The sequence below is a fragment of the Amphiprion ocellaris genome, chromosome 8 (genome assembly GCF_022539595.1).
Source record: "Amphiprion ocellaris isolate individual 3 ecotype Okinawa chromosome 8, ASM2253959v1, whole genome shotgun sequence".
Classification (NCBI taxonomy): Eukaryota; Metazoa; Chordata; class Actinopteri; family Pomacentridae; genus Amphiprion; species Amphiprion ocellaris.
In genome coordinates, this window is record NC_072773.1 from 32,529,808 (window position 1) to 32,542,476 (window position 12,669).

Genomic DNA, 12,669 nt, shown 5'->3' on the forward strand with positions numbered 1-12,669 from the left:
CCTGTTCTTCTTTCTATAGTTTCTTTTATTACAAAAAAAAAATAGTACTCTCTTTCTGTATTCCTAGGGTGACACCAACAGCCGAAACCCATACATTGCTTGTATGTTGTGTACGTACTTGGCCATTAAAGCTGATTCTGATTCTGACTTGTAGGGTATGGAATCACAGGAGTACCATAATAAAAGAGAAATCTGTTAATAAATAAGGAAATAAATGTGTAAATATAAAGAGGAATAAAATAAATAAATAAATCTGTTAAAAATAAGAAAATAATTGTGTGAATAGAAAGAGAATTAAATAAAGTAATAAATAAAAAATTAAATTTGTTAAAAAAAATAAGGAAATGAATTTGTAAACATGAAGAGGAATAAATAAAAAAATAAACAAAAGCAATGACAAAAGGAAAAAGCAATGGCAAAAAGGAAAAATAAAAGGAAAAAACAAAGGGAAAAGCAAAGAGAAAATTTACCTTTATATTTCCATATTTTTTATTCTGTCCTCTTGATATTCACACATTTATTTCCTTATTTTTTTAACAGATTTATTTTTTTATTTATCCTTTTATTTATTCCTCTTTATATTTACACATTTATTTCCTTATTTTGTAACTGATTTATTTATTTTTTATTTATTCTTCTTTATATGTACACATTTATTTCCTTATTTTTTAACAGACTTGTTTTTATTTTTTATTTAATCCTCTTTAAATTTACACACTTATTTTCTTATTTTGTAACAGATTTATTTTTTATTTATTCCTCTTTATATTTACACATTTATTTCCTTATTTTTAAACAGATTTTTTTATATTTGCTATTTATTCCTCTTTATATTTACACATTAATTTCCTTATTTTTAACAGATTTTTTAAATTTATTCTTTTATTTATTCTTCTTTATATTTACATATTTATTTCCTTATTTTTAACAGATTTGTTTTTATTTTTTATTTAATCCTCTTTAAATTTACACATTTATTTCCTTATTTTTTAACAGATTTGTTTTTTTATTTATTCCTATTGATATTTACACATTTATTTCCTTATTTTTTAAAACACATTTAACTTTTATTATGACACTCCTGTGATTCCACCGGTAGGTGGCCGTGTGCTACAAACAACAAGACAGTAGTTACCGAACAAAACCAAAGAAGAAGAAAAAGGAGGAAGGAGGTGTTGAAGCTATAAATTGAAAACAGAAATGGCGGGTTGTGAAAGCTGCTTTCTGCACGCTGAAAACAGAACGACTGACCAGCTGATTATGTTCCACTCGGTTGGAGGGTTTTTAAACATCAACAGCGTCGCGAAGCATTAAAATAGCATGTAGCTAAAACATGCCAACCAGAGTTGCAGCTGTGTTTATTAGCAGGAATTCCTTCCAGTGTTGGCTAACTAGAAGGCGACTGTCTTGATTTTTTGTTTGCCAACATTATCGCTGCTGTTTTGGCTGTAGTTTAAAAAGTACACTTTAACAGCCTTACTGTGGTCAAATCTTTACGGAACACCAGTGCGACAGTCAGTTAGTCGAAATAACTGAGATGCGCAGCTGCTAAACATCTGTTAAGAGTTACTAGCTCCGGAGAAACCATGTCCGTTAATGGGAAAGTCATCCCGCACACCCCGCTGGCTGTAGACTTCTGGTATGTTCGGAAATGTCCAGGCACCCGGCTGTTCTTTCTGTCTCACATGCACAGCGACCACACGATAGGTTTGACCTCCACCTGGAGCAACAGGCCCATCTACTGCTCCCCGACCACCGCCACCCTGCTCAGACTCAGGCTGCAGGTGAGTGAAACATACTCGGCACTCTGTGCATCACATTGAACAGGTGGACTGACTTCTTCACGCAGGAAAAATAGGAATCAGCTTTAACGATCAAGTACAAGGAATTGGGTTTAAATAGGAATTAAAAAAAAAAAAATCTTAAAAAATGAGGAAATAAGTGTGTAAATATAAAGAGGATTACATAAAAATAATGAACAAATCTGTTAAAAAGTAAGGAAATAAATGTGTAAATATAAAGGGGAATAAACAAAAGAATAAATAAATAAATCAGTTAAAAATAGGAAATAAATGTGTAAATATAAAGAGGTATAAATAAAAGAATAAATAAAAAATAAGTCTGTTAATAAGGAAATAAATGTGTAAATATAAAGAAGAATGAATAAAAATAATATGGAAATATAAAGGTAAATTTTCTCTTTACTTTTCCCGTTGTTTTTTTCTTTTTGTTTTTCCGTTTTGTCGTTGCTTTTCCTTTTTGTCATTGCTTTTGTTTATTTTTTTATTCCTCTTTTACACATTTATTTCCTTATTTTTTAATAGGTTTATTTTGTAAAATTTATTCTTGTATTTGTCTTTATATTCGCACATTTATTTCCTTATTTTTAACAGATTTATTTATTTATCCCTCTTTATATTTATATATTTATTTCCTTTAAAAAAAAAAAAAAAACAGATTCAATATGAAAAACAATATGATTGAGTGTACTATATTAGACTTCTTAGACTTATCGGACCTGCTGTGTATCGAGCTTCTTATGTCACACGTGCAGTAACCAGTTTTGCAAAGGTTACATTGAGCATCCACTTGTGCATCATTGGTCCTTCGGCAAACCTCCACATTTTAGGAATTTCGATATCGATATTTCAATGGCGTCCCAAGATTGATTCCTGGGTCATGGGCAGGAGGACAGAGGAGATGAAGAGGCTCAAAATTGTGAAATGGGATTTGCCTTAAAAATTTCCACAGCAGAAATTTTAACTTAGCACATTTGGGAAACCACATGATGGCTCAGTCCCAGCGAGGCATGACAGTGAAACAGCAAATGCAAGAGCAGAACCTTCTCTAAGTGGAATGCAGCTGTCATTAAAAACATGTGATTTCCCTTCTGTGACATGTTGAATAATATGCTGTAAAAAAGGTTATATCACATCCGTTTCACTTGATTCTGATGAGCCAGCTTAGCGTCTCCTCAGGATTCCTATACACAACATACCCATTGTTAAAGGTACTATTAGCAGTCATAATGATCACAAGTTTTCCATATGCTATGGAAAAGGCCTGTAGTTGAAACCTACAGAATATATGGTAAAGTCTAGTCAGGGTCCTAAGTTTGTATTCAGCTAATTAGTGTTTAATTTAATGATGATGTATGTCAATGTATGGATGTATATGTGTCCAAAGTTTCTCATTTAATATATTTTAGTCATTATTATGAAGTCATTTCCATTTTGAATATTCAGTAAATATGTCTAACATACAGAAAGGTGACTAACTAAATTACCAAAACACCCAGAATATCTTAATGTGTCGAGCTGCTATCGACCAGAACAGATTTGATGCTTCTTAGTATAGATTCTTCATGACTGTCAAACTCCAAGAGTTTCCATCATGTGATGCTTTAGCGGTCTTCCTTCAGTATTCAGCTGGGTTTTGCTGTGACTGTGAAGGCCACAGCATAAGATAACATAATTTTCCTACTCCTCAAAGCATTTCCTGACCTTGTGCTTGTTGGCAAATATCAGCATTTCGTGCTTTGGTGTTTCTCCATTCATTTATTCAAGGCTGTCCTTGAATTTGTCACTAACCTGTTGCTTTAATAAGTAATAGGAATTACTCTCAGAGGATGTATTTCTATAATTTTTTGAAGTCGACAGACTGTGTGACATATATTTTTGTGTAACATTGAATGTATTCTTGAGAAAATTTGAGGTTACTGGAGCTGGAGGGGATATATTGCAGCACTAAGATATTTTTGTGTTATTCTCCACTGATCATTTCTATTTCTGCTCAGGTGAAAGAACAGTGGATCCATCCTCTAGAGCTCGGTGACCCACACCTGCTCCCACTGGACGACATCGGCAAGGAGAGGCTCACAGTCACACTGATAGATGCCAACCACTGCCCAGGATCTGTCATGTTTCTCTTTGAAGGCTACTTTGGCTCTATCCTCTACACTGGTGAGTTTCTCTGATGAATATTTTCTGATGCTGAGTTTAGTTACACACTCCCGATCAAAATCTTAAGACCAGTTGAAAAATTGCAAGAAATTGCATTTTCCTCTGTTGGCTCTCAAGAAGTTTCTCAGTAGAGCTTCAAAATGCAAAAAGAAGAAATGAGAGCGAGAGGGAAAAAAAATTTGGAGCAGGAAATTTATTGACAACAACAATTAAACTCAAACATGCTTTTGTTAGCTGATCAAAAGTTTAAGACCACAGCTTTTAAAAGCCAAAATCGGCACAGAAGTTTGGATTCCATGCCATTTCCTGTCAGATATTCACACTGTCATGACCTCCTGATGACAACGGTAAAAAAGCTTTCTGTCTTTGAACATGGGAGGATTGTTGAGCTGCATAAGCGAGGCCTCTCGCAACGCACCATCGCTGCTGAGGTTGGACGCAGTGAGACGGTCATTTTGAATTTTTTAAAAGATCCTGAGGGTGGAACAAAAAGGTCAAGGGGTAGACCCAAAAAAATTTCACCAGGGCTGAGCCGGAGGATCCGATTGGCTGTCCGTCAAGACACGGGACGATCTTCGACCCAAATTAAGGAATCAGGAGGTCATGGCAGGGTGAATATCTGACAGGAAATGACATGGAATCCAGATTTTTGTACAGATTATAGCTTTTAAAGACTGTGGTCTCGAACTTTTGAGTTCAGTTGTTGTTTTCAATAAATTGCTCAATTTTTATTTCTCTCACTCCCATTTCTTCTTTTTACATTTTGAAGCTCTACTTGGAACCTTCCTAAGATCCAACGGTGCAAAATGCAATTTTTCAACTGGTCTTAAGATTTTGATTGGGTGTACTTGTTTTTCTTTTTAATTTTTTGTGTTGCTTTCTGACGCCATGTGGCACTGTATTAAATTAAGTATAAGCTTTTTCTTAATTTCAGGTGACTTTAGATACACTCCTTCAATGCTGCGTGAGCCTTGCCTGAGGACAAACACCACTATAGATGTCCTGTACCTGGACAACACCAACTGTGACCCCAACCGAACTCTGCCAACCAGACAGAGAGCGACTCAGCAAATCAAAGAGATCATTCGCAGGCACCCTAACCACACAGTTGTTATAGGTGAGTTCATATAGTCATTAAGAAACACGTATTTTACACATAAATAGCTAGCTTTCTTTAGATGGATAATTGGTCATTTTTCAGGTAAGTGTGTGTCAGATAATTTGTGATTTATTGTTGCCCTATGTGCCGTCTTTGACACAACTTTGTAAATGCACAGCTGTATATTTAATATGTCCAGCCATAGAATTACCTTCAGTGCAGTTCAGTTATATTTGTATAGCACCAAATCCAAACATATGTGATCTCAGGTCAATTTTTGTAGTGAGGTCCAGACCTTACAATATACTGGACCCTGACTTGTATGAACATTGAGCTTCCAGTACCTGGTACATCTGAGAAATTTGTGTTTATAACAATTGTACAAAAATTATAGAATTATTCCTCAGACCTGGTATTAGGCTCAACTTCAGCGGCTGAACTACAAAGTCATCAGATTTACTCAGCTAATATTAACGTGGTGCTACTTTGCACAGTGTTCCAAATGACTGTTTAAACACGATGCAGTGGTGAACTCCTGTCTGCTGTATAGCAAGTTTCAGCTCATTACTTGGCTCTCCTGCCAGCAAGCTGCACCATATTGATTCACAGTCAGAGCTATCATAGCATCATTTTCGGGCACTACCGGCAGCTGTTTTCAAGGAAAAGCACCTAAAAACATCCACTGTACAGACTTGTTTGCTGCAGGCTTTGCAGCAAACAGCAGACAGACACAGTTAGCAACTGGGTGGTGCACATAATGGTGCATTCAACCACCAAAGACTGGTATTTCTGTCAAGAGTTAATAGAGAACAGAACGGCTAGAAGATGGTGAACTTACATTTGCAAGGCTTGTTTGCATGGCAGCTCTGGCGTGTGAGTGTGTGTGTGAATGGGTGAATGAAAAATACATTGTAAATCATTGTGTAGCACCTAGCTCAGGTTATAAGGCGACATACAGGTGCAGACCATAATGTTCTGCCTTAACTGCTGGAAGTTGTTGGTTCCAAAAGTCACACCATCATCTTACCAGGTGATATGTTCGTGCTATATTCACAACTTGTTTCTGCTGCTTCTACATGGAGCTTCAAATACGATGATTTTTTTTTGGATTGTGGAATAATCTGTCGATTATTTTCTGTTCAATCACTTAGTGGTTTTGCTTATAAAATATCAGAAAACTGTGTCATGTCAGTGTTTTCCAAAGCCCAAGATGATGTGAGAGTAGTAAAGAAACCAGAAAATATTCAGTTTAAGATGCTGGAATCAGATCATTGTGACTTTTAAAAAAAAATAAAACTCAAATGGATTTTTAAGTAGTTGGTGATTAAATTAATACTCGACAGGTTTAATTTTTAAGTCCTTGTTGTTGCTCAGTGCACTTAGCAGACACACAGACCCTCATTCTGTCTTGTAGGCCTGTATACGCTCGGTAAGGAGTCGCTGCTGTTGGAACTGGCAATGGAGTTTAAAACCTGGGTGGAAGTCAGCTTTGAGAGGATGGAGACCCTCAAAGCTCTAGAGCTGCCTGATGTCTTCACTACTGAAACGGGTGCCGGTCGTATCCGAGCCGTGGATCAGTCAGAGATTTGTTTTTCCGCTTTGCACCAGTGGAACAACGAGCAGCCCACGCTGGCCATCTTGCCCACCAGCAGGCCTTTGGTCTCCTTTCACCCCAACGTCCACGTAGTGCCCTATTCAGACCACTCCTCCTACCAAGAGCTGGAGGATTTCGTCTCTGCCCTCAAACCTACCTCCCTCGTTCCCATTGTGGGAAACTGTGTTCCTGGAAGTCTCTCTGCCTTAATGCAAGGTAAAAAGCGCCATGATATCCTGGTGCCCGAGTCAGTGCGACGCTACATGTTGAGACAGCCTGAGATTCAGCTCAGCTTATCGACATGCACAAGCCTTCAACGCAGACGCTTCCGACCTCTTGATCCCAAAGGTGTGATATTTGAGTCTCCTGTAAGGGGATCTAGTAGGTCATCTGAGGAAACATTGGAGGCAGAACGCCTGGAGCAAGATGCATATGAGGAAGAGATAGACACAGAAAGTAACGAAAAGGATTCTGACTGCATCCTTGTAGACCTGAGCACACAACTGAGCCCTGACAAAAACAGAAGAAGAGACATGTGGAACCTGAACATCGTTCAGACAGTCTCTGAAGAAATGATGACGGCAGATTTGGTACCACTCCGTTCATTCACCCAGAGCAGCTTTTCTCCAGTGGAGATTCTAACCAGCACCAAGGCTTGCATGAAGCCTGTCAGGACCCCAAAAAGGCTTTCTGAAACTGACGCCAAAATAACCAGTAATCAGCACAACGGACATGGAAATGTTCCGAACAACCACACGTCGTCAGATGGAGATAGCATGAGTCAGCACAGCAAGGCTGATCAGAATGACAGCGTGACGTTATTTCACAACAGCCACCATAACGATTCCAACACTGCTTCCAGCTCCTCAGTTGTGCTGCATCATGAATACACAGAGGAGCTTGAAAACAGACTTTTAAAGAATCTGCCCTTCTCAGAGGAGGACATTAAGGGTCATGGGCTTCTGCAGAACAGCTTTGTGTAACACTTTCCCTTCTCGCCTTTGTATGATTCAGACAAGGAGACACGTATTTGGCAAATTTTTCCTTCTTTCAAAGGCCTTGTTGTGTTTCTGTGAGTTAAAATAATGCACTTTAAATAAGTGTTCTTTCATTGCTATGTGTATTTTATTATTTTCTTTGTAGTGCTGCTATTCTTTTGCTGACTTTAAAGAGAGTTGCGATCAGAAGGTCTTTGGACTGAAACAGTTAATGTGATTGACTAACCTTTGCCCTTACTTTTGCCTCCTGATTGGAAAAAACAAATCAGTGTAATTTATGTTTAGAGTGTTTTTCCACTTTTCTGAGTTGGCCTGCTGTAGCCACACAGAACAACAAAGACATTTGCGTCACAGCTGCTTGGTGGGACGATCGACCACAGCCAACTCTTGCTGCTTTTGTCCAGTGAACTGTGTTTTAGACAACAGAGTTTAAAACTGTCTTTGTACTTTTAGAGCTTCCCTCTAAATCTGTGTGATTTAGAATTGGGTTTTACTCACGTGTCCTTGTTTGTACGGATATGAGCCTTAATTTACTGGTTACTGATGGTTAGCTGATGTTGGTGGCACAGCTCAGCATGACTAACCATTCCTACTGGAAAATCCCTAATTGTCACAATGTAGACGTGTACTAATGACGGATTTTTGCCTTCACCCACCATCCTCAAAAGCTTCATCATTGTTTGTGTTTCAACTGTGATCACCTGAAAATCATGATCAGTAAATTTGGGACTTCTTTGAGTCATCAAAGGATGGAATTTTTGCATCAAAGTGAGTTCAAAGCCAAAAGTCTGTAGATCAGTTTTAGCCTAAAACTTAAAATGAATTGAAAAAATGTTAAACACAGTCATGTTTTTGCCTAATTCCATATCAGCCTTTTCACTTTCACTGTCACTTTAATGTTTCCAGTGTGTGAGAAAAGTCCTTAATAGGGTAAAATTGTCACTGTGGGTTTGTGTGGGAAGCTACATTTAAATAGGAATAGTAATGTTAAAGATCCGTCCTGGTTTTGGTGTAATCTGTGTTTTGCATTTTTAAGCCAAGAGGTTGTTGCTACACTGGTAGCTGTGATTGTTTTTGTTTTAACTTTGGTGGTTGGTGGTATTTAGCCACCATGACAATGTTCTTTTGTCAGTTAATCCACTACTAAAGACAAATTAGTATGAAACTCTGCTCAGAAGAATCCAAAGTGTTTTATCCCCAACTTGAACTTGGGGTCATTCAGACAATTTCACGTTTTCCATGGAATGTCATGTTTTTATTCATGTGCTAACATAACTGCACAAGGGTTTTCTAATCGTCAATGAGCCTTTTAACACCATTAGTTAACACAATGTAGCATTAGAACACAGGAGTGATGGTTGCTGGAAATGTTCCTCTGTACCCCTATGGAGATATTCCATTAAAAATCAGCCGTTTCCAGCTACAATAGTCATTTACCACGCTAACAATGTCTAGACTGGATTTATGATTTATTTATTGTCATCTTTGTTGAAAAAAATGCTTTTTTTTCAAAAATAAGGAAATTTCCAAGTGATCTCAAACTTTTGAACCATAGTGTATATAATCTGGTCTTGATTGAATAAAGTCATCTGGATTTATATGTGAGTGAGCAAATTTGAACAAATAACACTGAAAAAATTGTGAAAAATCACCAGAAGGTCCTTGAGACTTGACACTGTTTGAAACACTTTGTGAATATCTGTGGAGAGTTTTAGTCTTTCAGGTCACGGTGATCCTGGCAGCTTCAGTAAAAAGGCTTGTCTTTTAGGTTTGTTTCACCTTTTGTCTTCTCTTGGATGAGAGGTGAAATATCTTCAAGAACATTAAAGGGAAGTCCATTTGAAGCTGCTTGAAGAATGTGAATTAACTTTGTCCCGTTAAAACCAATAGGTGATTTACCTGTTGAATGGTTTTCCCATTTCTGTCTCAGTTCTTTACAGGAAACTCAGTAATAAAGATATGAAATGCATCTAATGTAGTACCCTGACTACCAGCAAAGTAATTCATAAGGATCATGTTTTAAATATAATTAGTAAACTACTGCATTGTAGCAAAGGACGGTGAATAATCGACTGTATGCAACACTAACTGTGGCGTCTTGTTGCTATTAAAAAGAACAAAAAAATTGATGGCCTTTACTAAACCCCTGTGACTTTAAGTTCGCTGGTCTGAATAGCTGCTGACCTTTAGTGTGTGAAGCCTTCAGTTTCTCTCTATTGTTTGGTGTGAATTCTCTTTACACATGGGAAATGTTCAGCACATATATATCAAAACAATGTACTTGGAACCCATTTATTGCCGCTTGCAGCTGTACTCCCTAGTGTTAGACTTCAGTACGCTATAACTGCTATGGAACTGCAAATATTGTGAAGCATTTTTGCCTTTTTATTTAGGAAAAAATAAGACTTTAGTTTGTATTTTGTGCAAATAACTAAAATGTTAACCTACATATTGTCTTTTCTAAACACTCATTTTGACTACTCACTAGCATGAAAGATTTATTTCTTGTCAAAGAAGATAATGGAACACTTCGATACTTGTAACTGTTAGATACATATTGAATACAGGCTCCTTTTTTCAATAAACTACACTTTTCTCTGCATATGAAGGTTCTTTGTTGTCTCTTTTAAAATAGGTGGTTTTAAGCACCACTTGCTATCACAGAGGTTAGTTCAGCCGATTCTGCTGTAAGCTAAAAAGGCAGTTGTTTCCTGTTGCAGTGCTGTTATTCTACCCTAAGATGGCAGTAGTTTGCTAAAGAACTCAGCAGATGCTTTTTACTTGATGTCTTCCCTCTCATTAAATTTGGGTTTTATGTTTTTGCAACAGATATTATTCACATAAAATATAAAAAGTCATGTCTTTTGAACAAAATCTAAATTTCCCCCTCGCAGTTTTATACTAAGATAATAATCATTATATCACATGAAATAATGAAAACGTTACATTACAGGAGTTAGCACATACCACCATGGCAACTGAATGTAGAAATTACCAGACGCCTGCAGTGCTCTGATTGAAAACCAAGCTTTGACCAGTTGAATCCCCATAAGACTGGATTATTGTATGAGAGCAGTACTGAAGCATGAATGCAGCACCAGCAGACTGCAGAAAAGGACCAGCTGTCTGTTCTTGTAGTTTGAAGCTCTGCGTGCTTTCTGTTACCCTGACAAAGACAGAATCCACTAATGAAGCATCACCTGAACCTCTTACACCAAAATCCTCATTCCAGTAGCACTACAATCCACAGTAATGAATGGACAAATGTAAGATGGACACACCAGAAGATCAAAACTCGAGCAGCACATTGAGCAGAGTAGCAGCTCTAAACAAACCACCTCAGATCCAGCTGTACGAACATTTTTTTTATCTTCCCATGTCCCATAAGGCTGCACTCTGAAAAAGAACCCTCTGTAAAGTCATCTGTGTGTGAAGTTCAGATATCTCTGAGGTATCGTGTTGTGACATTACAACGTCAGCATCAGTGGGTTGTCACGGTGACATGAGTCTCCTCATGAGCTCATAAAGGATGAATGGCCAGATCCTGTCACTGCATGTGGGAGAACTGGCAGCTCGGGGCTCACAGGCAGACAAATACTCATAACGACTGCTAATGAACAAAGTATTCACTAATACAACACTCTACAAATACTCCTAAAAATACCCTTACCAGTAAAAGTCATGCATGGAAAATCTGCTTAAGTATAATTCAGTAAAATAAAGCACTATAGTTAGTTATTTACAGCCGAGACTGAAGGTATTTAGACAGATACACATAAACTACAAAAAGATTTCCATTTTGTGAGATTTTATATCTATTTTTTAAACCAATCTTGATCTGACATATATCTCAAAAACCTAGAAGACACAAGGCTAACAAAGTTTCAACTTGTGGCTAAATGTCTTTGCTTGTAGGAGGGCTGAGTATAAATGGAAGAAAAACGAGCTCCGGGTTTCATATAAAAGTTTATATGATTGCTGAAAGCGTTGTTGAACCTCTGTTTAGACAACTAAGGGTCAATAGTTTGCAAAACTAATCGATAAAAACTCCCAAAGACCTATAATACAAACTTTTTACTTAATCAATTGTAGGTTAGGTTCACTTCGAATTGTGCTTGCTTTTAGATAATCTCATTTTCCACGTCTAGTTTTTAGCTTTAATTTTTCAATTAGGCAGGTAAATCTCCATAATTGTTTATGCGTCAATAAATAATTGAATATGTTTTTATTAAAGTTTAAAAAAAGTTTTTATGTTCGTTATGATCATGTCTTTACAAATTCCATAATTATTTATTATGGAAACAATCAGTTATTAATAAAAAATGACTGGATATCACTAAAATGTCAACTAAATAACTGCCCCAAATTTAATAACAACCACCTTCTAATGAGCTAAACAATAATAAAATGAGCTGATTCAAAATTGTTTTGATTGTGTTCCTTTTATTAAGTTGAGATAATCATGACAGATATTTCTTTTTTGGTAATATATCAAATTTTATATGGAAAATAACAAATTGTATCTGTGTCTGAGAAATCACTTTCCCCATTACAAAAACACCTCTCAAGGAAGTGTGTTAATTCCAGATCACATGACCTGCTCCACATGATGTCATTTCCTCCTGAAGAAAAGACTGGCCAGACTCCAAGGCTTTCTGAGTTATTTAATATAAAGTAGTGTGTGAGTCAAGTCTGGATTTATGGCATGTCAACAGGTTTACTACAATATCTTTACAAATAACTTTCAATTTAAATTTTACTCAATTGTATATATAATATTTAGAAGAATCTTTCTCTAAAAATTCCATGTGGTGTTTGGTTATAGGAGGCTATGTTGATTTTAGGTCTGAAAACAGCAAAAATGTCAACTATGTTACAAAAAGTCCTGCAATTATATATTGACCCTTATACTGTAGGGTCTTTTTTTTAATGTAATTTAGTCACCTAAATTAGTATTTTACATAACATTTGTATTTTTTAAACTGTAATATTCAACATACTCATGTAAATTCACAT

The 12,669-nt window shown here is 36.6% G+C and overlaps 1 protein-coding gene across 1 annotated transcript; it reads left to right on the forward strand.

Annotated features, from left to right (window-relative positions):
• Positions 1-1,025: 1,025 nt before the first annotated feature.
• dclre1b (DNA cross-link repair 1B) lies at positions 1,026-10,255 on the forward strand. Its single transcript, XM_023285846.3, has 4 exons — positions 1,026-1,784; positions 3,797-3,962; positions 4,897-5,079; positions 6,476-10,255. Exons 1-4 carry the CDS (start codon positions 1,587-1,589, stop codon positions 7,636-7,638), a joined length of 1,710 nt encoding a protein of 569 aa, XP_023141614.2. The 5' UTR covers positions 1,026-1,586; the 3' UTR covers positions 7,639-10,255.
• The last annotated feature ends 2,414 nt before the right edge of the window (positions 10,256-12,669 follow it).

Bases quoted from the DNA above. Each gene is read 5' to 3' on its own strand.
- dclre1b (XM_023285846.3), top strand. From the start codon at position 1,587: ATGTCCGTTAATGGGAAAGTCATCCCGCACACCCCGCTGGCTGTAGAC. The intron at 1,785-3,796 runs GTGAGTGAAACA...ATTTCTGCTCAG, and splicing joins TGCTCAGACTCAGGCTGCAG to GTGAAAGAACAGTGGATCCA. The intron at 5,080-6,475 runs GTGAGTTCATAT...TCTGTCTTGTAG, and splicing joins TAACCACACAGTTGTTATAG to GCCTGTATACGCTCGGTAAG.